The 27,894-nt window shown below is 46.1% G+C and overlaps 2 protein-coding genes and 1 long non-coding RNA gene across 8 annotated transcripts in view; 1 reads left to right on the top strand and 2 right to left on the bottom strand.

Annotated features, from left to right (window-relative positions):
• On the bottom strand, positions 1-27,715 carry LOC105494201 (ubiquitin conjugating enzyme E2 D4). 5 transcript variants are annotated; one of them, XM_011762420.3, is made up of 8 exons: positions 27,600-27,715; positions 14,979-15,042; positions 10,279-10,310; positions 10,105-10,182; positions 4,694-4,799; positions 2,854-2,947; positions 876-917; positions 1-470 (listed from the first exon to the last, which is right to left on the bottom strand). In XM_011762420.3, the coding sequence occupies exons 1-8, from the start codon at positions 27,639-27,641 to the stop codon at positions 395-397; spliced, it is 534 nt and encodes a 177-aa protein (XP_011760722.1). In that variant the 5' UTR covers positions 27,642-27,715; the 3' UTR covers positions 1-394. The 5 variants fall into 5 exon arrangements, with proteins under 5 accessions (XP_011760722.1, XP_011760731.1, XP_011760725.1 ...); XM_011762429.2 differs by lacking the exon at positions 27,600-27,715 and adding an exon at positions 27,162-27,291; XM_011762423.3 differs by lacking the exon at positions 27,600-27,715 and adding an exon at positions 10,499-10,629.
• Positions 21,847-26,978, bottom strand: LOC139362855 (uncharacterized). The gene is made up of 2 exons (XR_011622339.1): positions 26,753-26,978; positions 21,847-25,681 (listed from the first exon to the last, which is right to left on the bottom strand). It is a non-coding gene; the product is annotated as an uncharacterized lncRNA (long non-coding RNA).
• URGC (upregulator of cell proliferation) overlaps positions 27,359-27,894 on the top strand; it is a 47,744-nt gene continuing 47,208 nt past the window's right edge. For both annotated transcript variants that reach the window (XM_011762433.2, XM_071095108.1), the window contains exon 1: positions 27,359-27,585. The gene's annotated coding sequence lies outside the window, so the exon portion shown is untranslated. The remainder of the gene's footprint in view (positions 27,586-27,894) is intronic.

The raw sequence follows: 27,894 nt of genomic DNA, 5'->3' as shown, positions 1-27,894 counted from the left end.
TTATCATTTAGAGTTATGAGTGAATTGCATTTTTATTTACATTTAAGAGTCTCTCTCCCTCCTTGTGTTCTAGTCTGTGAATGGCTCACACCTGGACTTAGTGTAGGCTCCTAGTGGGAGGAGCGGGGAATAGTGAGAATTCTCATCAAATGGAGTAACATGACCCAAATCTCTAGAGGTTTCATAATTTTGCTCTTGCTTCTAAAAACATAGTCATCTCTTATGGGGTGTTATGTGCTTTGTATCCTGAAATTTTCCACTTGCTGCTTCTTGGTGTGAAGGGAGAAATGCCAGCATGTGGCACTGCAGGAGGAGACTGGTGGAAGCTGCAGGGCTAGGCCTTCACTTCCCAGTGACACTGTTCCCAATTCCCTCCAGGATGAGCTGAGACTCCTCAGGATGTGGTTCTGCAGCAGATGAGGTGTGAAGAAAGCCTGCTCTGACCTGGGCACCCAGGATGGCACTGAGTTCTAAAAGGCAAAGGGTATGTGGTGAGGGGCCAGGCTGAGGCCCTGGTGTGGTACCATCATGGGCAGCAGCACCATTTGAGGCCAGGTAGGAGAGACGTGCAGGGCCTGGCCCCCCAAGAGACCAACAGACAAACTGAGGTGGCAGAGAGAGAGATTCCAGTGTCATCAGGAAGACTGCAGATCATAACAACAATGGCTGCTGATTTGGCATCAAAGAGGTGGCACTGTCAAAGCCATAAATGCTGAAAATGGCACCAACATGCTGCAGCTGGAGAGAGTGGGTGACCAACATTTGTTTGAAGAACAGATGACGCTCTTTGAGTGGCTCAGCCAACAGCCCAAAGTTTTAAGGGAAGACCTCTCTGCCAGCTTCAACGTCTCACGTAAAACCTCCGAGGCACTTACATAGCATATTTTTGTGTCCACTCTCTTGCTAGTCTGTTGTACCTGGAATAAAAAAGCAGAGGGAGTGACACCCTCACTTGAAATGGTCACTTCCCTTCAACGTGGTGCAGAGAACAGGACTGATGTGGGGAATGCTGCTACTGCTGCTGCTTGTCAAACATCTGGGGCTGATGGGTAAGTGGAATAAAGGCTTTCCCTGGAGCAGGAGCACATCAGACATGGCTGTAAACCCCCAGCTGGGTGAATCCCTCATTGTGTAAACCCAAAACTGTTGATTCTCCATAACTATCTGCTGTGGAAGATTTAATAATGCAAAGACTTCTTCCCTTTCTTTCACCTGTCCTACAATATGGATGCAGGGAGGACAGAGAAGAGACATACAAAGGTCAGTTTGTACTAGTTACAGGACGTTCAGCACACAAACTCCAGAACAAGGGCTTGGGAATCTGCCTACCGGAGTGTGCATCAGCACCATCCTCAGCAGCTGTTCCACCCCTCTGTGCCCTGGCTTTTTTGATTGCTTGCCATAGTGAGAGTACCTGCCTTGTGTGCTTGTGGGGAAGACTAGAGAAGTCTGTATGCAAAGCACGTGGAGCAGGCCGGGCATCCATTGAGGACTATGCAGGTGTGTGCACTTACTCTCATCATTGTAATAAGATTTGATGCTATGAGACTATAGATTAGAGAGATTTATAGTTACAAGAGGCACTGAAAAAAATCACTTTTGGTATGTCTAAAATATCTCGTAATAAGTGTTAAAATAAACACAAGTTAAACCCCAGTCAATTAAAAATGTTGATTGTTATTGAGAAAACTCCAGTGAGGGAAATAATAAGATCTATAAAGGTCTCAAGAAAAATATAATTTGAAAAAGCCATGTGGCTGAGTGTGGTGGCTCACACCTATAATCCCAGCACTTTGGGAAGCCTAGGTGGGCAGATTGCTTGAGCCCAGGAGTTCAAGACCAGCCTGGGCAACCTGTCTCTACAAAAAATTAGCCAGGTGTGGTGGCATACACCTGTAGTCCCAGCTACTCAGGAGGTTGAGGCAGGAGGATAGGTTGAGCCTGGGAGATCGAGGCTGCAGTAAGCTGTGATCACACCACTGCACTTCAGCCTGGGCAACAGAATGAGACCCTGTCTCAAAAACAAGGAAAAAACATACTCCATTCTAATCTCTTCAGACAGGAAAGAAGTAATGAGTAATGAACTGAAGAACTCACTCACTGAAGATGTCTTTTAAAAGGGCCAGCAATACCTTCTCTGAAGGTCCACAACTGAGATTCACACCACTCACAGGACTGCGACCCCTGCCACACCTGGGCCTCTCTCACAGTGCTGTCAGCACTCAGAGACTAACACTTGGTGATGACCCCTTGTGCCAGCCCTACCAACTACAGACACCCTCATGCTACAGTGCATGTGGTTGTGCCTGGCCTAGGGGGTCGGAATTTTACAATTCTGGTTCTATTAATTGGTGTTTAAACAGAGAGCTGGCAGTGAAGGTTTAACACACTGCTGACTTCTGAGCTGAGCCAGCGAACTGACCACAGCAGTTCAACCTCACCTTCGGTATAGCCAAGCAGACATCCCCTTGTCTTAGGCTATAAACCCTAGAATTTAAATCCAAATTTTTCTTGTTGTCAGATTCTTCTGAGTCTGTTCTTGGCTGACCACTGATTTTGCCAGCCTCGAGGGCAGGACTTGGCAATGTTTTCATATATAGTAGCAGCAGCTAATGAGTTATCCAGGAGGGTGAACTGCTTTTATCTCCCTCTCCCTTCTTAGACTCAAAAGACATGTTAGTGAGAAAGCCAGGAGTCCAAGCCCAGGGCACACCCACGATGCACATGGCTCAGCATGGGCAGGAAAATGTCCACGGGAACCTGTAGCACAGAAGCACCAGCTCAGAGCATAGGTACCGCATGGAGCTGCCTGGGGCAGCCATGGCACAAAGGCAACCCAAAAAGGATGCATACTTCTCTCTGTCGGCCTTGTAGGTGTGGGCTATCTCTGGCACCAGAGGGTCATCGGGGTTGGGGTCGCAGAGCAGCGAGCAGATGGACAAGAGAACTGGGAAGAAAAGAAAAGGTTGGTCAGCTGTAGCCACGAGGCTGCTAGGTCACCCCTGGGTGAACCTCCCTGAACTTGCACTCTGTATTGACCAAGGAGATGTCTTCCCTTCAACAGCCCAATCTAAACTGCTTGATGTACCACTTGCTCTGTCCCATGTATCATGTGGCCTCAGGCATTCCATGCTAGGATACTTCCCTCCTGGGTGCATCCTGGCTCTCATTCCCCTTCTCCATTGAAGCACCCCATCTTAGTCTCCAACTGCCCTCCCATCCTTGTCTGCACCCCACATCATGCACCTCTGGCATTTAGTCCCAGGAGTCCTGTTTACTGGTAAGGAAACAAGAATTCAGAGCACTCAAGTAACTTGTCCAAGGTCACAGATTTGGAACACCCAGTAAATGGGTAAAAATGAGATTCTGGGCCAGGCATGGTGGTTAATGCCTGTAATCCCAGCACTTTGGGAGGCCGAGGCAGGCGGATCACCTGAGATTGGGAGTTCAAGACCAGCCTGACGAACATAGAGACACCCTGTCTCTACTAAAAAAATACAAAATTAGCCGGACATGGTGGTGCATGCCTGTAATCCCAGCTACTCGGAAGGCTGAGGCAGGAGAGTCTCTTGAACCTGGGAGGCAGAGGTTGCAGTGAGCTGAGATTGCACCATTGCACTCCAGCCTGGGCAACAAGGGTGAAACTCAATCTCAAAAAATATAAAATAAAGAGATTCTGAACCAGGTCTGTCTAACTACAAAGCAGATGCATCCTCCTGTGTGCCAGCACCGTCTCTAGGACGTGCACTCAGTGTGGCTCTCAGCAACCCTGGGAGAAGGGAATCACCCACTAGGTGATTCCAAACAAACTGGATTCAGCGAGTCCATCAAAGTCCTGACCACAGTTCCCCACACATAAAGCTACAAATGACAGGGGCAGGTTTGCCTTTTTTAAGATACTTGGCTAGGCACGGTGGCTCACGCCTATAATCCCAGTGCTTTGGGAGGCCACAATGGGAGAACTGCTTGAGGTTAGGAGTTTGAGACTGGTCTGGGCAACAAAGTGAGATCCTGTCTCCTCTACAGAGAAATTTAAAAATTAGGCCAGGTTCTGTTTCTCTTGGGTTGATTTTTCACCATCCTACCCACGCTCCACCTGCCAGGATACTGCACTGTCTACATTCAGGTCTCTTGTGCACACACAGCCCATGTGCAGCCCATCTTAGTTCAGAAGGAATATCTGCATTTCTAAGCTCAGTTTAGACTGGTTTCTTCAACTTCAACCAGAGACATGTGCTTAATATCATTTATTTGGGAAGGGAGGATTTCTCCACCAACTTTGAGGTCCCCAGGGGCATGCCCTGTATCTTTTTTCAGGGCTGACTCACAGTTCGTTTTGTGCTTATTGGATGAATAAATGAGGGAACAGAGAAGGTAATTTAATATTTGCCTTTCTTATTTTTAGATAAAAAATATAAGTAGAATCAATATTTTCTTCTTGCAGCCATGTGACAGTTTGAGCACCCCAGGGCAATGGACTGCTGAGAAGCGCCACGGCGTGGGGCACAAAGTTCTGCTGGTGCTGCCTCATAGGGATGTAAGGATGTCCACTTACAGGCACAGCAGTGGACAGGGCTAAGTGACCTGGGAAAGGTGACTGCTCTCTCTGAGCCTCCATTTTCATTCAGTCAGTGCTGGGGTAAAAACACGTGTAAGAGACAAGGCACACAGAGCATGCCATCGGCGTCTCTACCTTTTGACACAGTCAACGCTGGAGACCACTGAGACCGCAGGATATCAAGGCAGATGCTGCCATTGCTGTTGATATTAGGGTGATAAATTTTGGTTGTGAAAGCAACCTGCAAAGACAAGAGATCCCAAATCAGACAAACCACAGGGACGTCTGGGAAATGAACCAAGTAAAGCAGGAGCAGCCACTGCTGGGCTGTACCTGGAGTGTGCTGCATATCTGGCCCCACAGTGCAGGCTGAGCCAGACACCCACTCCCAAACTCTAATGGGATATGGAAGTGAGTGATCACCCAGAAGTTCCCTGACCCATTCCCTGCTGGATTCTCATTCTGAACATAGGGGGATTGACACCGTCTCCCTGAAAACAGTATGTCCTGAGGAGTAACAAGAGTGGCAGAAAGGACTCAAAAGCCCAGAAGTTTTATGCAAAAAGCAGTGATGTTTTGTTGATGTATCAGCAGAAAAGCCCAGGCCCAAAGACTTCATGACTAAAACACCAAAAGCGATGGCAACAAAAGCCAAAATAGACAAATGGGATCTAATGAAACTAAAGAGCTTCTGCACAGCAAAAGAAACTACCATCAGAGTGAACAGGCAATCAACAGAATGGGAGAAAAATTCTGCAATCTACCCATCTGACAAAGGGCTAATATCCAGAATCTACAAAGAACTTAAACACATTTATAAGAAAAAAATCAACCCCATCAAAAAGTGGGCAAAGGATATGAACAGACACTTCTCAAAAGAAGACATTTATGCAGCCAACAGACATATAAAAAATGCTCTTTGTCACTGGTCATCAGAGAAATGCAAATCAAAACCAAAATGAGATACCATCTCATGGCAGTTAGAATGGCAATCATTAAAAAGTCAGGAAACAACAGACGCTGAAGAGGATGTGGAGAAATGGAAATGCTTTTACACTGTTGGTGGGAGTGTAAATTAGTTCAACCATTGTGGAAGACAGTGTGGCGATTCCTCAAGGTATTCCTCTAGTTCTAGAAATGGCATTTCTAGAACTAAAAATACCATTTGATTCAGTAGTGATCCCATTACTGTGTATATCTACTATAAAGACACATGCACACGTATGTTTATTGCGTCACTATCACAATAGCAAAGACTTGGAACCAACCCAAATGTCCATCAATGATAGACTGGATTAAGAAAATGTGGCACATATACACCATGGAATACTATGCATCCATAAAAAAGGATGAGTTTGTGTCCTTTGCAGGGACAGGGATGAAGCCGGAAACCATCATTCTCAGCAAACTATCACAAGGACAGAAAATCAAACACTGCATGTTCTCACTCATAGGTGGGAATTGAACAATGAGAACACATGGACACAGGGCGAAGAACATCACATACCAGGGCCTGTTGGGGGGTGGGAGGCTGGGGGAGGGATAGCATTAGGAGAAATACCTAATGTAAATGATAAGTTGATGGTTGCAGCAAACCAACATGGCACATGTATACTCTATGTAACAAACCTGCACGTTGTGCACGTGTACCCTAGAACTTAAAGTATAATAATAATAACAAATAAAAGCTCAGGCCATGGACCCTCTGCCAGGCCACAAACCCTCCCCACCTTTCTATTTCACCCTTTGTAAGACCACCCCCTTCTCAGAATTTAGTCCTAAAATACCCTTGTGCACTTCAAATATGTAAGGATACCCACTGTAACAAAAGATGTGAAACCTAAATGTCTTCAGATTGATTACTGGTTAAATTAATGTTATAAATAAGCAACAGAATATTACACAACTGTTTAAAAAGAATGAGGTGAATTTTTAAAACATGAATGTGATCATATGGAACAATTTCCAAGATATATTGCTATGGGAAAAGCAAGATGCCGATTCATGGAAATGCCTGTTCCATTCATGGGAGAAACAAGGAAGCACAAACAAGTGCTTATCCAGGTGGAGATTACTCCTGAAAGAGAAATGAAATGACAAGTAAGACTCAGTGCCTTGTGGGAAAAAAAAGGCGGGGGGCCGGGCATGGTTAGAGAGACAAAGTTGAAAGAAGGTCCTATTTTCTACTGTATACTCTCCTACATTTGACTTTTTTTTTCTGTTTCTGTTTTTGTTTTAAACCACAGCCACACACTACTTCTTCAAATGACCTTGGACCTCAGAGCCTTCACTATAAATAGGTACATGGTACCTCTCCCAGGGATGTTGTGGGACCCATGGAAAGTCTGCTCTCTGTGATGTGCAAGGTGTTCTGAGTCAGGTGCAGCTTCCACTGCTACAGGAGCCTAAGAATCTGCCTCACCTACACTCCCTCTGGGTGAGCAGTGACCTCAACGCAGGGGCTGGGGCAAAGGAACATAAGGATTTTGCCGGCTGGGCGTGATGGCTCACACCTGTAATCCTAGCACTTTGGGAGGTCGAGGTGGGTGGATCACAAGGTCAGGAGTTCGAGACCAGCCTGGCCAATATGGAGAAACCTCATCTCTACCTAAAAATACAAAAAAATTAGCCAGGTGTGGTGGCACATGCCTATAATCCCAGCTACTTGGGAAGCTGAGGCAGGAGAATTGCTTGAATCCGGGAGGCAGAGGTTGCAGTGAGCTGAGATTGCACCACTGCACACCACCCTGCGTCACAGAGCAAGACGCCATCTCGAAAAAAAACAAAAAAAAGGATTTTGCCTCCTCCGCTAGCTCTGAGAACTCACTGGTACTTCTTAGGCTAGATGGAGATGCACAAACATCCTTTATATAATTATCTACCATTTTTTGCATGTTTGATATAGTTTTTAATATTTTTTAAACTTACTTTGGAATATGAGAAGAGAGTTATGTGCATGTGAGCTCGAATATCTATTACCATATAATTTTTCCCAGAAAGGGTCAAACTTCAAAATCATCTCAGATATTAAGTATCTGCCTCAATATCTCCAATAAAGACCATGCAATCTTGCCAGATTCCTCCTATTGTCAGAAAATTTGTGCCAAAACATAAATCCAGTTGCTCCTGTTCCCTGTAGAAGGAGGTTTTTGAAAGACAGAAGCACTTTCTTCCCTCATAGAATGTCACTGTCACCTTTTAGCTCACATCTCTCCTTGCTAAAATAATCCCAACTCACCCACAGAGCTTACTTCTTAGTCTTTTAATAATAACCACTGTTGGCTGGGCGCAGTGGCTCACACCTGTAATCCCAGCACTTTGAGAGACCAAGGCGGACGGATCACCTGAGGTCAGGAGTTCAAGACCATTCTGCCCAACATGGCAAAACCCCATCTCTACTAACAACACAAAAAATTAGCCAGGCATGGTGGCGGGTGCCTGTAATCCCAGCTACTTGGGAGGCTGAGGCAGGAGAATCACTTGAACCCGAGAGGAGGAGCTTGCAGTGAGCCGAGATCATGCTACTGCACTCTATCCTGGGTGACAAGAGAAAAACTGTCTCAAAAAATAATAATAATAATTTAGAAATAATAATAATCACTGTTTCTCCTTTGTCCTTGGGCAATTAGGTACCCTGAAAACGCCCAACAGACATTCAGGACTACATCCATATCTGTTTAAGGAAAATCCTCAGCTGCTCACACAGTAATGAAAGAGATAAGCTAGAAAATTACTACTTGATAGACACTGCCACAGTCTCTCCAGAGGGTAAGGGAGAAGGGGTGGATCAGAGCACCGTGAAGCATGTTTATGATTTTTCAACCAAACCCCCTTGAACAGCAGTTGTACTCTAATGTGGCAAAGCTATTTTAGCATCTGTCATTGCCCTGCGCAGCACACCCCACTCCCTTGCCAAAAGTTTAAAAGGTCTCTGGGATCCTAAGCATATTTAACCAAGATTTAAAATGCTCAGGCACCACGTAGCCTCTGGTGGTGATGTCTGGACAGAGCTGCAGCTGGCGAGCACAGAAGTGGCTTCTTCACACTGACTCAGATAAACAACACGCAAAACAGCAGCTAAGCCTCTGACTCAAACTGAGTCATCAAGGCCAAGTCAAGGTAGTAAGACACAGCAATGTCACAACCCCTCGGCTAAGGTGTCTGATGCAGATGCAGGACTTTTGAGTAAGTCTTGCCAAAATGCACAACCTGGCCAGGCGTGGTGGCTCACACTTGGAATCCCAGCACTTTGGGAGGTGGAAGCAAGTGGATCACCAGAGGCCAGGAGTTCGAGACCAGCCTGGCCAACATTGTGAAACCCTGTCTCTACTAAAAATAATACAAAAATTAGCCACGTGTGATGGCAAGTACCTGTAGTCCCAGCTACTCAGGAGGCTGAGGCAGGAGAATCGCTTGAACCCAGCCTCCTCCACAAGGCAGCAGAGTGATCGTTTTGGTGTGGCAATCCCCACAATGGCGTGCAGACCCTACTCCTGGGGCCATCCGTACCCCTCTGGCCTCCTTCCCAACTCCTCACACGCTCACTCCCCTGGGGCAGTTTCCTGGGGACCCGTCTGCCCCCTTGCTGAACTTCTGCAGTTCCCCCTTCTCAGGGCTATCTCCCCACCACCCCAGCTCCTGCTGCCAACCACTGCTTGTGCTCCTCCCCAGTGCTGACAGTGCTGACTGGCTCACACGCCAAATGCCCTGCCTCCTCCACAGGACTGTGAGCCTCAGAGCAGGCTCAGCTACCCATGCAGAGCCCAGGTAAGAAGGAGTATGAGGTGCAAGGGTCCAGGGGATGAGACGACCTGCAGTGCATAATACATGCTAGGGCAGGGTGGTCGAGGCAGCTCCGTGGGCTTCTCCTTCCCTCTGGTGGCACTGCTCTCTAAAACTCCACTGATGGGATGGTGTGTGCATAAAGGGCAAAGGAGGTTTGCTATTCTTTTAACTTAATAAAGGAAAGTGAAGGTGTGACTCACCAGTCCTAAACTAGGGTGTGTCCACCTTGGCACTATTGACACTTGGGGCTGATCATTCTCTGTCATGGGAAGGGAGGCTGTTCTAGGCACTGTAGGGAATCCCTGGGATACCCTGGCCTTTACCCACTAGATACCAGCAGTACCCCCTCACCACAGTTTTGATAACCCAAAATATCCCAAGATGTTGCCCAAATGTCCCTGGGGCAATAGCAAAATCACCCCAGCAGAGGACCCCTGTCCTAACTCTAAGGGACCGCAGAGAAGGGAGCCAGAGCCTGGAGACATGACCAGACTCAGCTACAGTCACAAGGAAAAGCATTCAAACTGTGGCCTCAGTAAGGAGGCCAGCACCAGCTCACCCCACTGACCCTTGGTCACAACAGGTGCTAATTCCCAAAGTCCAGTGGTTAAAGTCCTGGGAGGCTGTCACCACAGGGTGGAGCGGTGGGCCCTCAGAGAAGCCCCATGTACAGCTCTTTTTACCTATACCTGACTTGAAGGGCCCCTCGTCATATGCTGTCCTTCATTCAAACATCAGGGGAGTTGTGAGGGGCACCTCACCTTTGGGGGCTTGAACGGGTAATCCGTAGGAAAGTGGATGGTCAGGAAGAAAACACCTCCTTGGTAAGGACTGTCATTCTGGAATGATGAGACACAGGAAGAGATCAGTGCATGTGCTAAGCCCAAAGTGCAAGAAGCAAAACTGGAGTGGTGTGCTCAGCAGCTACTACCTACCGGGCCCATGATGGTGGCCTGCCAGTGGAACACTACAAGACAAAAGAGAGATGGGCATGTAAGAGACCCCCCAAGAAACATGTCTATTCTACTGAAAATGCACTGCTAAATTACAGGGCACTGTCCACACGAGATGCACTCACTTCTGACACCAACTGCAAGACTGGGGTTCCCCAAACCACCCAAGATGCGGTAACTGCCTAGGACTCCCAGAGCTCACTGAAAGCGGGTGTGCTCAAGATTGCCGGTTATCCCAGGGAAACAGCATAAGTTAACATCAGGAGGGTCCAAACGCAGAGCTTCCATTCTTCTCTCTCCGTGGAGTCGGGATGTGTTACTCTCCTGGCATTGCTGTACGGCAACACACACAGAGTACCCAATCAGGGATGCTCACTGGAGCCTCCGTATTTAGAATTCTTATTGGGGCTCTACCCTGAGAGCATGACTGACTGATGTGAATGCCCATAGGGCTGATCTCAGGCTCCAGTCTCTGGCTCCTCCAGGCATGATCCAAGTCCCCACCTTATTTTTTTATTTTTTTGAGATGGTCTCACTTTGCCACCCAGGCTGGTGGGCAGTGGCATGATTATAGCTCACTGCAGTCTCAAACTCCTAAGTTCAAGCTATCCTGCCTCAACCTCCTGAGGAGCTGGGACAACAGGTATGTGCCACCACATCTGGCTAATTTTTTTACTTTTTTCATTTTTGTAGAGATGGGGTCTTGCTATGTTGCCCAGGCTAGGCTCTTAAATCACATGGTTGGTCACATTAAATCTCTCTCACCTTAAATCACATGGTTGGTCTACTTGGTGTGGCCATTCCTCACCCTAAATCACACTGTTGGTGTGCATCAAAGCTTCCAGCCAAACAAAGACATTCCTATCAGGTACGATATCTTAGAGATCGCCCCCTACGTGTTAAGGATGATGGCCAGATCTTTTGGGGACAAGATTAAATTCTTTTTTTTTTTTTTTTTTTTTTTTTTTGAGACGGAGTCTCGCTCTGTCGCCCAGGCTGGAGTGCAGTGGCCGGATATCAGCTCACTGCAAGCTCCGCCTCCCGGGTTTACGCCATTCTCCTGCCTCAGCCTCCCGAGTAGCTGGGACTACAGGCGCCCGCCACCTCGCCCGGCTAGTTTTTTTTTGTATTTTTTAGTAGAGACTGGGTTTCACCATGTTAGCCAGGATGGTCTCGATCTCCTGACCTCGTGATCCGCCCGTCTCGGCCTCCCAAAGTGCTGGGATTACAGGCTTGAGCCACCGCACCTGGCCAAGATTAAATTCTTTATGTTGCTGTTGTTTTGTAGAGATGGGGTTTCACCATGTTGCCCAGGCTGGGCTCAAGAAATCTGCTAGCCTCAGCCTCCCAAAGTGCTGGGATTACAGACGTGAGACACTGTGCTTAGCCAAGATTAAATTCTTTACTACACAAATGCCAGTGACTACAATTCAGTCAGTTCTTTGCACAGAATTGAAGCCTTGGCTAGCTTTCAGCCATTTTCCTTACTGCTCTGTATAAACCCTTCTATTCCTTGGTTCTTACCCTGATTTATTCTGAAGCCCTCTTCAAAGAGTCTCTCTCAGGAGCCAACTGCCCATGGCCCTGGACCCTCACGGGTGCTGCCTCCATCTGAGTCCTCTCCTGCCCACCCCCTGGGCAGTGCCCTGTGCTCTGGGCACTCAGTAACAAGGTCATGATGAACCCCTCTCATGCTTCCCTTCCAGGTTGCCACCATTTGGCAGGAGTTTAGAGCCTCTTCTTGCTGCACATCACACCCTACACCCTTTCCAGCATCTCAGGTGACTTTCACCGCTCTACCCATTCCCAGAACAGCTCCTGTGTTTCAGCAAGGCTAGCCTAGTGTGGCCCAAACACTCACATTCAAGGTTCCCAAGTCATACTAATGGTCCCAGGGATATTGACTCTAGGGCCTTTGTGGAAAATGCCTACTCACCCACAGGAATGGGTTGCTGGGATCATCTGAAGGGCCTGTTATTCTCAAGAGAATTCTGTCTCATATGGATTCATAGTGGATATGGAATTAGCCCAAAGTTTCAGACCTGGTCCTGTCCTGGGCTTCCTGTCACCTGTTTAAGTATCCCACAGGCTCTACCCAACAGGAGGCCCAGGAAAGCACCAAGGTTTGGGGTGGGAGCACAAGTGCAGGGACTAAAGCAGAAGTTTCCTAAGCCCTAGAGGTGTTCAAAAGTAGTCAGGGTGGCCCATGAGCGCTTTTCAATATTTCGAAGAAATGGTGCTGAACAGAGCCCCTTTACCTATAATAAGGCTGCCTGAGTTAATGAAAATACCACTTTTTTTTTTTTTTGCTTTGACTGTTTTTATTCCAATTCATGCTAATCATTAGTTGAAAGTAGATATATCTTTGCCTAATGTTAATGTGAATGGAATTCTTTATTAAATAAAAGTGTTTTTGATAATATATTTCAGAACAGGTTAGAATCCTCTGGTCTTGTTCACTTTAACTCTGAGGGCTGCTGGGACACTAAGCAGGGCTTGAGGGCAGAGTCAGAAGAGAAGGCCCCAAAAGCAAGAGGACGAGAAAAGATATAGAGGAGGGATGCTGGAAATGGCTGTGAGCCCACGAGGCGGGTGTGAAATGGCCCCAAAGGCTAGCTTCCACCCACTGAGCTCTGACTGTGGTGGCTGGCCTTGACGCTAGCCTCTCTTAGCCTGGGCTCTGGTGCAAGGTAAGTCTGAGCTGAGCTGAGCATCAAGGAGCTACCTCTAGACAGCTAAGGCTAAACAAGAACTAGTTCAAGTTTACAGCAACCCCAGTTTAATCTGATATTATCTTAAGTGACAGGTAAGAGGGGAAGCATGCTATAGAGACCTGGGTGCTTGTGAGGACAACATGAGGTAATCGCTGATTAGTGAGAAGCAGAGTGATGAGCAGGTACCAGGAGACAGTGGAGCAGAGTCGTTCTTGTTTCTCACACTCTGCATAGGCAGCTGGGAAACATTTCTGCTCTGTTCCAAAAACGAGATTTAAACTCCCACGTAAAGACTTTAGAGTCCTCCATTTTCAGTGGTTCCATCTGCCTACCCCTGGCTCCTCTAAGCTCAGTCCCCTCCCAGGACATGCAGGCACACATATGTTGGCATGCCCTCTTTTTTTCCAGCTTTGTGAAATTTCTTTTTGTTTTATTGTAGTAAAAAATATATAATAAAATATGCAATTTAAACAACTGTTAAGTGTACAATTCTGTGGCATCGTATGCCTTCATGATGCTGTAGAACCATCCCCCCATCCATTTCTAAAACTTTCCATCACCCCCAACAAATTCTGTACCCATGAAACAATATTTCTCCCATTTTCCCTCCCGTCAGCCTCAGGTAATCTCTCATCTGCCACCTGTCTCTATGCATTTGCCTAATCTAGATATTTCATGTAAGTGGAATCATATATTCATTATTTTCTTTCTGGCTTATTTCACTTCGCAGGTTTTCATGTTGTAATGTATATCAGAACCATATTTTGTTTATCTATTTTCCACTGATGGGTACTTGGGTTGTTACCAGCTTCTGAAAATCATGAATAATGGTGCTGTGAACATTGGTATACACATTCTGTCTCAGTCTGTTTTTGATTCTTTGGTATATGTACCTCTGACACCACTCTCCTTGAACACATAGTATCTCCCCTCTCCACCTACTTTCCTGTGGCTGCAGTTACTGAAGCCTCACAGAGAAGGATTGGTGTTCCAGAGCCCAAGAAGCCCGCAAAGTGGAGGCAAGGTGAGTGGGCAGAGGACAGACCTGGAAACCCTAGTGCTGGGCAGCTCAGCCTCGGCTACCACCTGTGAGGGACAGCAGAGGCCTAGAATAGGTAGTGCTGCTTCTCCCTCTCTCTCCCAAGAAGCTGCCCAGAACTGCTCCTTCAGTCTCCCCCAGGGAAGAGTGGAAGTGGTAGAAAATAATAGGGATTGCCCTTCCCCTTGGCAGAGGCAAGTGGCCACTGCCCTACCCTGCCCTGCCCCTCCTCGGCTGTCCTGCTCTGCTCCCAGGAGCTGCAGCAGCACCAGGTCCTCTAGACCAACTCCAACAATATTTACACCAGCACCCAAGTTTGACTTGGCCAAGGGCACTTTCCAGCAGCCGATGTGACTCCTCAGGCCAAGCTGGCTTTCTCTTGCGCCAGAAGAGGGAAGCGGTGACTATGGGACATGAGAGGCAATGCAGGTTCTACTTTGAGTATAACCTGACCAGCCAAGCTGCTGTGAACTCATGGCCTAGACCTCAAATGAAAAAGCCATTCACAAGCAAATGAAGGGAAAATAACTGACTGGTTTTCTTAAATACTGCTTGGCTGATAATTTGGTTGTTTGGTTTTGTTTGTTTGTTTTTTAGATGGAGTCTGTTGCCCAGGCTGGAGTGCAGTGGCACGATCTCGGCTCACTGTAACCTCTGCCTCCCGGGTTCAAGCGATTCTCCTGCCTCAGCCTCCCAAGTAGCTAGGATTACAGGCGCATGCCAGCATGCCCAGCTAATTTTTGTACTTTTAGTAGAGACAGGGTTTTGCCATGTTAGCCAATCTAGTCTCAAACTCCTGACCTTAGGTAATCCACCCACCTTGGCTTCCCAAAGTGCTAGGATTACAGGCATGAGCCACCACACCCGGCCTAAATTTGGGGATCTTAATTACAATCCTCCTACAACCTGAAGCCCCCCAAAATACTTACAGTCATCACCCACAGGTCCCGCGGAACACTGGGCAGGAGGATCCCTCTGCAAGTCGGTTAATTCCTAGAACATGAGATAGTGGGTCAGAGTGGCTGTATGTTGGGGATTCTGCCTTTACACACCAATCTTGGTAGCTGGAAGGAATTCTCCTGGTGGGAGGAGGCTCCTAGGCCTCAGGAGTGGGTTAGAGACAAGGTGGGTCACAGGAGTCTACTCCCTGCTGTAAAGATACCAGAGAAGTAGGTATGATCATTTCCATTTTATACATTAGGAAACTGAATTGTAAAGAGATGAAGTTACCTACTCAAGGTACACAGCTGGAAGAGGGCAGGCAAGAAGTCAGTCACACGTAGCTCTGCCTTACCTCCAAGCCTAGCCTCCCACCTCCTCAGGTAGAAGACATCCCTAGGCCCCCAGGTGCTGAGGATATGGAAGGAAAGCAGACCAGAAGAGAGTTCTGGGAGAAGGATAGGTGCCAGGTTTTACTACTAGGCTAATGAATTAATGTATGGAAGCAGTTAGCACCAAGGAAGCGCTCATCTCTCTACTGTGCCTCCCCAACCACCATCCCAATCACCCCAGTCACCACTGGTTATGTGGTAAGTCCTAGGGCTCTGAATGTGGAGACGTTGGCACTTGAGCCAAAGTCTAACACTGCACCAGTGGGGATCGGGGATTATACCACAACTAGATTCCCTTTATGGGAAACCATCTCTGAATTAAGCCAAACACTGTCCTATCTACACAAACTCTCCTGATTTGACCATATGTCTCTGGACACGCTGATCATTTCAGTAACCACCTCTGGCCATCCTGCATTTATCCCCTTCACTTCAAATTTAATCAGCCAAGATGGAAGTATTAACATCACAGAAGCCAACAAATGCCACAAATCAGGGCCATGTTTTCTCCCCGAGGGTTGATCTTTAAACATCTACCAGTATACCACTGGCCAATTCTAATAGTATCTAATATATCTGAACCCATTTCCTCATAAGTAAAATGAATTATACTTGGAAAGCACTCAGGAAGCAGCATTAGGAGTGGTCAAAAAAGAATTTAACTTGGGAACAACTGAGGTCATGCAAGGGGACCGAGGACAGGCTCAGAAATGCAAGAGCTACAGAAATCTCTGTGGAACAGTTCCTTTTTGCTTACCTCTCTGCTATGTGCCCCTCAGCACCTCCACTATCATGGTGCAGGGGAATTGTTTACATTCATTGCAATACTGCATGGATAAATGAGCTCTATGATAGAACTGTTAAGGCAAATCCTGAAGAGGTTACATGAAGAGCCAGGGGCAGGAAAAGCCAGCAGTACAGACCAATTCCCTCTACCTCACAAGGTTTTCCCACACCTCTATGCTTTTGCACTGCCAGTATGCAGAATCCATGGCCCCTTTAGAGGTGTGATCAACAGTTACACCCACACTTAATGATCCCTGAAAGGCCGTGTGTGGATCCCCATTGATAGACTCCAACCAGCACCCAGGAGTTTTGAATGCTAACTGGCATTTCAAGGAAGAATGGTGTGACTTGAAAGAAACTAGTCCACTCACACATCGAATTCCTGTGTTCACCTCACAGGGTTAGAAGACTCAGGTCTGAGTCCGAGCTCCATCACTGAGGAAATCACTTTCACCTCTTTGGGCCTCAGTATAATTATCTGTTAAGCTGTAATCATACTTGCCTGCCAACTTGCCGGCACTATTGTATGGCTACAAATTTTGCATGTAAGTTTTTAATGTATATAATGTAAGCAAGAGCAACTAGTAAATATCATGACAATAGTGGTATAGAGAATGCCACAATTAGTATTATAAAAAGGGAGAGGAATAAGTAGAATATATATATATATTTCTAGAAGAATACTTCAACACTGGTTGCCCCTCCAGGAGGGGAATTGGATGGCTAGGGACAGTCTTGGGCGGGAGACTTTTCCCTGTATATCCTTTGCACCTTTTGAACCATAGGAATTTATTATCAAATCATTAAATGTATAAATATTTTATTTATTGTAAAGGATTAAGTAGGTTAAGTTTATATAGTAATTACTATTACAAGTAACAATGATAAAAGTTGAGAAGTTCCAAAAAAGAGAAAGTAAGTTAAAGTATTGAATATTAGTAGAGAAGAATTAAGCAAACCATGCTACACACCCAGTTATTTCTTAACTGTGTTCCATCAACTCCAAGACTCCATCCTTTGTAAGACACAATTTTACTTTACATACAATTGGGGGGGGGGGGCGGGGAACATGCTGGCAAATAAGCTAACACCAAATGCTTTCTTTGCACATAAACTTTAATTTTACTTAAAAATTACTTTTATTAGACTGTGTACGGTGGTTCACACCTGTAATCCCAGCACTTTGGGAGGCTGAGGTAGGCAGATCACTTGAGGTCAGGAGCTCAAGACCAGCTTGGCCAACACTGTGAAACCTTGTCTCTACTAAAAATACAAAACTTAGCTGGACATGGTGGCACGTGGCTATAACCAGCTATTCAGGAGGCTGAGGCACAAGAATCGCTTTACAGGGTGATGCCATGGGCAGGGCGGAGTGTCTGGGGTCTTTTGGGAGCCTCCAATCCCCAACAGTTTTGCAGAACACTGATATCTATGGACTCTAAAATGGACTTCATTTAAAGAAACCCACAGACCATTAATGGACAAAAACATGAATCAATATGTATTGTGGCATTCCAATCCTAGCACTGTGGAAGAGCATTAAGTACAATGTTTTTGAAGACCATGGCCTATCATCATTATGCATTCAAGATCTGAGTTTGAATAACCTCATCAAGACTTAGATCTTCTTCAAAAGCTTCAAGTCTCATTTGCATTAAAGCTCTCCATTGAACCCTCTCACAAAAGTACAAGCTTAAAGGGAGTAAAATCCATTAATACATTCCATTTGATATCCCTTCTTCTGACTTCTCTTCAATTTCCTTGGCCTCTGGAGCTTTTTATATTGCTTATGTTCCTTTAGAGCCAAAGTGACAGTGCTTTCCAAAAAAAGTGTGTTCTGTGGCCATAAGTTTACACTGATAGAGAAGCATAAATTTAGCATGATGAATTTAGAATTAGGTCTTTTATGGTATTCTGTAAAAAGCTGAATTAACAATAAGAAAATGAGGATGAAGCAGTAAAAATATTTTGGGTTAGATTATACTCTCAGAAGCTATGTGGTTTAGAGAAAAGGGCCTCCAACCTAAAAGTTAATAGTTACTATTTTGTCTCTGCCTTGTACTAGGTATATGGTAACTGAGAAAGTCACTTAACCTCTCTGAATCTTAACTTCATTATCTATAAAGTGTAGCTGATATTTTCCCCTCCCTACCTCACAGGGTCCTTGTGAGGAACAAGTGAAACAATGTACAAAAAGAAATATAAAATGTATAGTACAGACAAAGGGTCCTGTTACATAGTTGCAAATCATTCCCTCAGATCTTGGGCCTAGGAAGGTAGGTGATTTAAGCTCATTGAAAGCATGTACCATGTCCAGGCTGGATACATGGTAAGAAGGCTATGTTACATTTTTTTTTTTCTCTGAGTTGAGTACCTAAAATACCACATGGGCTAATTCTAAGAAGGAGCGCCAATATCTATTTTCCTATAATTATAGCTTAGCATTGTTAATGCTCTAGAGCAGTTATGCATTGTAACATATTAGTGATTTGTGAAATATTTTTACTAAAACGTGACCAGCATTTTTCTTTAAATGAAAGAATGTAGAACATTTCACAATGCATCCCACATGATAAAGAGCAAAATAAATTTTTTTAGTTATATGTACATATGTGTGTGTGAGAATGTGTGTGTACTTGGTCATTAAATAAAAAGTATTTTTTCTTCCTGTGGGGGGGAAAAAAAAAAAAAGAATTGCTTTAGCCCCGGAAGGCTGAGGTTGCAGTGAGCCGAGATTGCTCCTGTGTGACACAGTGAGACTCTGTTTCAAAAAATTAAAAAATTAAAATTACTCTTATCAAAAGAATTCTTTTAGGCTTAGACATAGCTTTGTGTGTTTCTTTTTAAGTATCATTCATGCATCCAAAAAAAAAGGAAAAACAAGTGAAATAAATAAACTGGTTTGTTCAGGTATTCCCAAAGTTTCTTCCCATTCAGAGCCCAACACTGAGTCATTGATGTCTACACAATATCATCCTCTGTGTCTTCTAAAACAATGGTAATGTGGCAATTCTTAGAGTCCTCTACTACTGTTTCTGGAGTCTTCTTTCAAGATATCAATACTTATTCTGCAAAGGCCCATGATACACAATCTATTTGCACGTATTCCAGCCAAAAAAAAAAAAAAAAATGACCCAGCCTTACCAAGTTGAGGGTAGGTGGTACCTTCCTTTCTCGGGCTATGAAGAGTTTGGTTGCTCGACATAGAATTAGGAAATTCCAGTCCTTCCTCCAACAACAAATATTTGCTTCACTAGTATGAAATTTACTCTTCACTGTCCTGTTTCTGTGCCTGTGTTCATGAAAGCTTTTCTTTTCAGTGCTAAATCACACTATCTTTTTGAAAATATTTTTAAAACAATTGAACTCAACAAATACAGTACCAGCAATGCACTTACCTCATAATGAACTGCCATGATCCAGTTTACTCATACAGATAGTGACAACTAAGTGAAGGTAACCGGCTGACAGCTATTGTAAGAAGCATCCCAATTTTAGAGATGTGAACATTTGAAAAAATATTCATCTTGAAGTAGATGAATACAGCATTATCTTACTTCCAAGTTCTCTTTATTTATTTTTATTTTTATTTTTTATTTTTTTGAGACCGGGTCTCACTCTGTTGCCCAGGCTGGAGTGCACTGGCACCATCTCGGCTCACTGCAACCTCTGCCTACCAGGTTCAAGTGCTTCACCCTCCAGAGTAGCTGGGATTGATTACAGGTACGCATCACCATGCCCGGCTAATTTTTGTATTTGTAGTAGAGATGAGTTTCACCATGCTGGCCAGGCTGGTCTTGAACTCCTGACCTCCAGCGATCCTCCTGCCTCAGCCTCCCAAAGTGTTGGGATTACAGGCGTGAGCCACCACACCCAGCCCCAAGTTTCTTTAAAGAGTAATTACTATCTTTATAATCAGAAGTTAAACTTTTTTTTGAGAAACTAAACCAAGTATTATGCAGCCACTGAAAATTCGTTTTTAAAGACTACAGAACAACAGGAGAAAATGTCATGATACAACATTAAAGGAAAAGGGCAAGAAAAAAGCAGAGTATAAAATTTGATGTACTACATGATGACAACAATCTGAAACATATACACATCAAAGGCACTGAAAAAAATCCACAAAAATGTGAACCACAATTATATGAATGGGTAGAGAATATATATACATATATATTTCTAGAAGACTACTTTAACATTTGTTGCCCCCAGGAGGGGAACTGCATGGCACACATTCCAGCAAGAAAAAAAATGACCCACTTTAGATGACTAGAGACGACTTTTTTAAAAACTGAATTTTGGGAGTATTTTCCAAATTTTCTTTAATTTTCTTTTTTTTTTTTTTTTTTTTTTGAGACAGGCAGGATTTTGCTCTGTCACACAGGCTGGAGTGCAGTGGCACCATCTCGGTTCAATGCAACCTCCATCTCCTGGGTTCAAGCGATTCTTATGCCTCAGTCTCCCGAGTAGCTGGGATTACACGCACATACCACTATGCCCGACTAATGTTTGTATATTTAGGAGAGACAGGGTTTTGCCATGTTGGCCAGGCTTGTCTCAAACTCCTGGCCTCAACTGATCCATCAGCCTCAGCCTCCCAAAGTGCTGAGATTACAGGCATGAACCACCCTGCTCAGCCAGGTATTTTCCAAATTTTCTTTAAAGTACATGTATTGCAAAGTATATGTGTTAAATATGTATTGATATAATAGTTTGGATCTGTGTTCCCACCCAAAACTCTTGTCAAATGGTAATCTCCAATGTTGAGGGTGAGGCCTGGGGGCAAGTGATTGGTTTAGTATCATCCACTTGGTATTATCCTCTTCTCACAAGATCTGATTGTTTAAAAGTGTGTCATGGGCCGGGCGCAGTGGTTCACACCTGTAATCCCAGCACTTTGGGAGCCCAAGGTGGGCAGATCACAACGTCAGGAGATCAAGACCATCCTGGCTAACATGGTGAAACCCCATCTCTACTAAGAATACAAAAAATTAGCCAGGCGTGGTGGCAGGCGCCTGTAGTCCCAGCTATTAGGGGAGGCTGAGGCCAGAGAATGGCATGAACCCAGGAGGCGGGGCTTGCAGTGAGCCAAGGTCACACCACTGCACTCCAGCCTGGGCGGCAGAGCAAGACTCTGTCTCCAAAAAAAAAAAAAAAAAATGTGTCATGGCCGGTCATGGTGGCTCATGCTTGTAATCCCAGCACTTCAGGAGGCCCAAGTGGGTGGATCGCTTGAGCTCAGGAGTTCAAGACCAGCCTGGGCAACATGGCAAAACCCCGTCTCTACTAAAAAGACACAAAAAAAGTAGTCAGGTGTGGTGGCACACACTATAATTCCAGTTACTCCAGAGGCTGAGACATGCGAATCACTTGAGCCAGGGAGACAGAGGCTGCAGTGAGCAGAAATTGCACCACTGCACTCCAGCCTGGGTGACAGAGACCCTGTCTCAAAAATAAATAAATAAATAAATAAAAGTGTGGAGAATCTCCCCTTGTTTTCTCTCTTGCTCCTATTCTGCCCATGTAACATGCCTGCTCTGCTCCATTTGCCTTCCACCATGAGTGTAAGTGTCCCCTCCTCCGAGGCAGAGCAGACACTAGTGCCATGCTTCTTATACAGCCTGTGGAACTGTGAGCCAATTAAAACTCTTTTCTTTCTAAATTATCTCATCTCAGGTTGTTTTTTTTTTTTTTTTTTTTTTGACATAGGGTCTCACTCTGTCACCCAGGTTGGAGTGCAGGGGCATGATATTGGCTCACTGCAACCTCCACTTCCCAGGCTCAAGCAATCCTTCCACCTCAGTCACCTGAGTAGCTGGGAACATAGGCACACACTACCAACTATGTCTGTCTAACTTTTTGTACTTTTGGTAGAGCTGGGGTTTTGCCATGTTGCCCAGGCTGGTCTTGAACTCCTGAGCTCAGGCCATCCACCTGCCTTAGCCTCCCAAAGTGCTAGGATTATAGGCATGAGCCACCTCATCCGGCCTTCAGCTTCTTTCTTTCTTTCTTTTTTTTTTTTGAGACAGAGTCTTACTCTATTGCCCAGGCTGGAGTGCAGTGGCATGATCTCAGCTCACTGCAACCTCTGCCTCCCGGGTTCAAGCAATTCTCCTGCCTCAGCCTCCCACGTAGCCAGGATTATAGGCACCTGCCACCACACCCAGCTAATTTTTGTATTTTTAGTAGATATGGGGTTTCACCATGTTGACCAGGACCTGACCTCAGATGAGCTGTCTGCCTCGGCCTCCCGAAATGCTGGGATTACGGACATGAGCCACTGTGTCCAGCCAGGTATTTCCTAATAGCAATGTAAGAATGGACTAATACACATATCAAAGAGCAAAAAAAAAAAAAAAAAAAATTAAAAAATTGAACTGGCCAGGCGCGGTGGCTCAAGCCTGTAATCCCAGCACTTTGGGAGGCCGAGGCGGGCGGATCACAAGGTCAGGAGATCGAGACCACAGTGAAACCCCGTCTCTACTAAAAATACAAAAAATTAGCCGGGCGCGGTGGCGGGCGCCTGTAGTCCCAGCTACTCAGGAGGCTGAGGCAGGAGAATGGCGGGAACCCGGGAGGCGGAGCTTGCAGTGAGCCGAGATCGCGCCACTGCACTCCAGCCTGGGCAACAGCGTGAGACTCCGTCTCAAAAAAAAAAAAAAAAAAAAAAAATTGAACTGCTGTCACATACAACCCTGTCATACCTGCAATCCTAGCACTTTGGGAGGCTGAGGTGGGAGGATTGCATGAGCCTAGGAGTTTGAAACCAGCCTTGGCAACGTGGTGAAATCCGCTCTCTACAAAAATCTTAAAATTAGCCAGATGTGGTGGCAGGCACCTGTAGTCCCAGCTACTGGGAAAGCTAAGTGGGAGGACTGCTTGAACCCAGGAGGTCAAGGCTACAGTGAGCTATGATTAAGCCACTGCACTCCAGCCTGGGTAACAGAGCAAGACCCTGTCTCAAAAACTAACTAACTAACTAACTAAACTAGCTAAATAAATAAAAAGTGCATCTAAAAACATTCAATTTGAAACATTCATTTGAAAACATATTTTTAAAGGGTTGAAGTTGGTTAGAAAGAGCTGTGGATTGGAAACTTAAGGGGGCAGCTGGTAGACACCACACACCTGGCTCAGGCTCGCATATTGCTGGCTACCTGCTCAGCACCCATCCGCCTTCCTCCTTTCCAAAGGACTCCTGTTCTGAAGGACTCCTGGTCAACTCACTCTCAGCTCCAGGTCTAAGGGTAACCAGACTCCTTGCCACTCATTGGTTTAGGAATGAGCATGAGACATAATTCATAACAAGGCAAAGGAAAAAAAAACATCTGCTGGGCTTTCTGAGAACATTCTCATCAGTTCTTCTGGAAGCAATTGTCTCTATTACTCCCAGATGTCCAGCAGGCTGTGTGTCCCGGAGCCATTCAGCCCAGAGTGACACAGAAACAGACCAGGAGAGGGGGACTGAGTTGCTCCCAAGGTCCTGCCACAGGACCTCCAATTCCATGCACAAGGGCAGCTCAGCTTCTGTCACTTGCAGCTAAGACATCCTAACTAGTGGTGGCCCAATGGTGCCATCTCACCACTGCAGGCTTGACACACTTTTAAAGTTATATTTCCTACAGTTCTGTTATTTTCCCCAGGACTTGCAGGGCAAATTATGTGCATGTGAAAACGTAGGGTCTCTAGTTCAATAATTATTAAGAATTTCCTGATGGTGACAGCAGAGCATAAAACCAAAGGCAGAGCCCATCCAAGCCTGGGGCCCTGTGAGACTGAATGCATCACACACACATGAAGCCAGTCCTGACCTTGATTCTTGTTTTGTTTTTGTTTTAAGACAGGGTCTCACTCTGGTTGCCCAGGCTGGAGTGCAGTGGTGAGGCTCACTACAGTCTTGACCTCCCAGGCTCAGGTGATTCTCCCACCTTAGCCTCCTGAGTAGCTGGGATTACAGATGTGTGTCACTGCGCTCAGCTAATTTTTTTTTTTTTAATTTACTTTTATTTTTTTTAGACGGAGTCTCGCTCTGTCACCCAGGCTGGAGTGCAGTGGTGCAATCTCAGCTCACTGCAACCTCCACCCTCCGGGTTCAAGCAATTCTCCTGCCTCAGCCTCTGGAGTAGTTGGGGTTACAGGCGTGCACCACCACGCCTGGCTAATTTTTTTGTATTTTTATTACAGAGGGGTTTCAGTACATAGGTCAGGCTGGTCTCAAACTCCTGACCTTAAATGATCCACCCATCTTGGTCTTCCAAAGTGCTGTGATTACAGGCATGAGCCACCTCGCCTGGCCATTTTTTAATTTTTAGTGGAGATGGAATTTTGCTGTGTTGCCCAGTTGGTCTCAAACTCCTGGACTCAAGCAATCCACCCGCCTTGGCCTCCCAGAGTGCTGGGATATAGGTATGGGCCACTGCACCCAGCCTGTCCTTGATTCTTATCAAGGAAAAGTTCTCCCTGGCCTTATGACTTCAGTTACCTTGGATCTATAGTTGACATTTCATGCTCAAGGTCCAAACTTGTTTTTCCAAACCCTTCCTTTTATAAATCTTATCAGCCTATACATTTGAATATGTAGGCTCAAACCTTTACTCCTTAATCTCTCCTACCCTCCTCCCTGCCTTCAAAACTTCTGATTCCCCATCCTAGATAATAACACCACCATCTACTAAGTGACCCATTTTGTACACCTCCTTGTTTCACTTTCACCACGTCCTCTCCTCAAGTCCTGTCAATTCCACTTCTGTGATGTGGTCCAGGCACTGCTTTGTGACCCATTTTGTACACCTCCTTGTTTCACTTTCACCACATCCTCTCCTCAAGTCCTGTCAATTCCACTTCTGTAATGTGGTCCAGGCACTGCTTTGGCCTAGCATCCATTCCATGGTCATTAATTTGGGCAAAGCCTCTGCTGAATCTTCACAACAGCCTCTAGTCTCCCTCTGTCCCGCTTTAGGCCACACTGCCGCCAGAAGGATCTTTTTATAACACAGATCTCAGCACGTCATTCACCTGCTTCAAAGTCCTAGGATGACAGATGACCCCTTTCAGAGAATAACTCATCAAAATTATCTCTCTTTTGGACAGCTATTTAAAAAGAAGAGTCATACTCTCAGAGATCCTGTTATTCCACCTCTGGCAATCAAACCCAGTAATGTGAATTAAGGAAAAGGCTCACTGTACAATGATGGTTGATCTGGTTTGGATATTTGTCCCCTCCAAATCTCATGCTGAAATGTGATCGCCAATGTTGGAGGCGGGGCCTGGTGGGAGGTGTCTGGGTCATGGGGGAAGATTCCTCATGAATGGCTTGGTAGCCCCCCAACAATAATCTGTGAGTGCTCACTCTATTAGTTCATGCGAGATCTGGGTGTTTAAAAGAGCTGGCATCTCTCTCGCTCCCTTTCTTACCAGGTGACACACCTGCTTCTCCTTTGCTTTCCGCCATGATTGTAAGCTTCCTGAGGCCTCACTAGAAGCAGATGCTGGCACTGTGCTTCTTGTACAGCCTGCAGAACTGAGAGCCAAATAAACCTCTTTTCTTTATTAATTACTCAGCCTCAGATATTCCTTTATAGCAAACAAAACAGCCTAATACAAAGTTCATAACAGCAAATAGTGAAGAATTTTGAACAACAGCAGCTAACTCATATTGAGTGCTTGGTATACAGCAAGCATGTGCTAAACACATTTCATAGCATTTAATTCTCGAAACAACTCTGTAAATATGTAGGACTGGGAGGCTAGGAATGATTAAGTGCCTTACCCAAGGTCCCACTATAAGTGACCTCACATTCTCTAACCCAGGTCTGACACCCAAGTTCATACTTTTACCTACTACAGTTTTACCTACTACAGGTAATGACTAAATAAGTCACTAGTCACGTACTTGTGGAAAGTTAATGTTAAAAATTAGTTACAGAACTGGACATGGTGTCTCACGTTGTAATCCCACCACTTTAGGAGGTAGAGGCAAGAGGATCGCTTAAGCCCAGGAGTATGAGACCAGCCTGGGCAACATAGTGAGACACTGTCTCTACAAAAAATAAACAATTGGCTGGGCATGGTGGCATGTAGTCCCCGCTACCCAGGAAGCTTAGGAGGGAGGATCACTTGAACCCGGACGGTTGAGGCTGCAGTGAGCCATGATTGTGCCACTGTACTCCAGCCTGGGCGACAGAGCAAGACTGTCTCAAAAAAAAAAAAAAAGTTATAAATACTACTTCACAACATGCTTACATTTACTATTATGTGAATAAGTGGAATACAAAATGCAGGATAATTGTTTTAAATATAGAAAAAACTGAACATAGGTATGCTAAAATGTTAACAAATAGTAAAGTGATAGGATTAGAAATACTTCTTTCTTCTACTGTTGTGCATTTTCCAAATCCTAGTGAATGCATTAAACCTTCATGGACTCCCTCTTACCTACAGGATAAAAATCAGTTATTTCAGCACTGCCCCTAAGGACCACCCGAGTCCACACCATCTGCCCTTCAGCTTCTCCCCTATCCTGTCAGTCCTCCAGGCCTCGTGGTCTCCCCATTGCCGGGAAAGCCTTTTTCCCTCTTCCCCACCTGCCGAGTTCCTACTCATCCCTTAGGACCCAGCTTCATCCTGGATACCCTTCTGGATACCCTTCTGGATACCCATCCAGCCCTTCTGGATACCCTAGAGGAGCAAGCTTGCCTTACTCCGGGGACCCAGCAACCCGCTGTCCAGGAGCCTGCAGGTGGCCCCACGGCGCCCCGCCAGCGTGACGCAGCCCACGTGGTCACGGCCCGGCCCCGCCCCGCGCTCGCGCAATCCCCTTCTCAGGCTGCGTTAGCTTTTCAGGCTGCGCGGGTGGCTGTTCGGCCACCTTCCTAGGCAGGTGTATCCGCGACTTGCGGAGCCTTTGTCACCTTTCACTTCACGGCAGCGGCGCCCCGCCCACACCTCGACGCTTCGGACACCCAAAGAGTCGGAGGGTGGGAAAGTGCGTACCTTCTGGATCCGCTTTAGCGCCATCCTACCCCGCTGCCGGGGACCCGGGCGGCCCGGCCAGGGCTGCCTGAGGCGGCCCGCTGCCGGGTCAGCCGCCACCGAGCTGCACGCCGGGAGCCGCCGCCTGCGCTTGCGCGCGCGGGGAACTGTGGGGCCGTCGTCGCCGCGTGCAGAGCGTCCTGGCGCGGCCGAGGGGAAGCCGCTGGGCTGCCCCGGTTACGCTGGCCACCCGCACCCGGTCCTGTGGCTTCGACCACTGGTCAGCAGGGCCCCGGAGAGGCCAGCGAAGAGGAGGGGCTCGTTGGCTTTACCAGACGCGCGGAGCACCCTCAAGGTGCCAAACGCTCGCTTGCTCCCTGTTCCTACATCCTGGGCGTCTTCTCAGGCTGTCATATAACTCCTGAGAATAGTGGTTCTTAACTCTGTAAGTATACATACCCTTGTACGCCTTATGGCTGGATGCGTTACAGCCATTTCCATGTAGATGTCTGTGCATACGTGCACACGCACAACTCTCCGCAGTTTTGGAGATCTCCGTGTTCAGTCGTACCTCACGTGATCTTGCACTGCCAATGTTGAGAACCAATGCCTTAGACTATGCATCACCCAAACTTAATTAGCTGTCTCCTTCCTGTTTTCCTAAGACTTGGCAGGCGTGTAGGTCAGAGTTGTTTAAACTGAGGGTTATGAACTATTTAGTGTGTCACGAAATCAATTTAATAGGTTGCAACCA

The sequence above is a fragment of the Macaca nemestrina genome, chromosome 4 (genome assembly GCF_043159975.1).
Source record: "Macaca nemestrina isolate mMacNem1 chromosome 4, mMacNem.hap1, whole genome shotgun sequence".
Lineage (NCBI taxonomy): Eukaryota > Metazoa > Chordata > Mammalia > Primates > Cercopithecidae > Macaca > Macaca nemestrina.
This window is presented reverse-complemented; position numbering and strand designations above follow the sequence as displayed.

What these genes read in the sequence shown, in the direction of transcription:
- LOC105494201 (XM_011762420.3), bottom strand. Translation starts at nt 27,641, where the DNA reads ATGGAAATGGCTGTAACGCATCCAGCCATAAGGCGTACAAGG. An exon ending in AGGCCACCATCATGGGCCCG is followed by an intron (nt 10,183 to 10,278) that starts GTAGGTAGTAGC and finishes TCATCATTCCAG; the next exon opens with AATGACAGTCCTTACCAAGG. An exon ending in TGGACACAAAAATATGCTAT is followed by an intron (nt 471 to 875) that starts GTAAGTGCCTCG and finishes TTTGCCTTTTAG; the next exon opens with AACTCAGTGCCATCCTGGGT.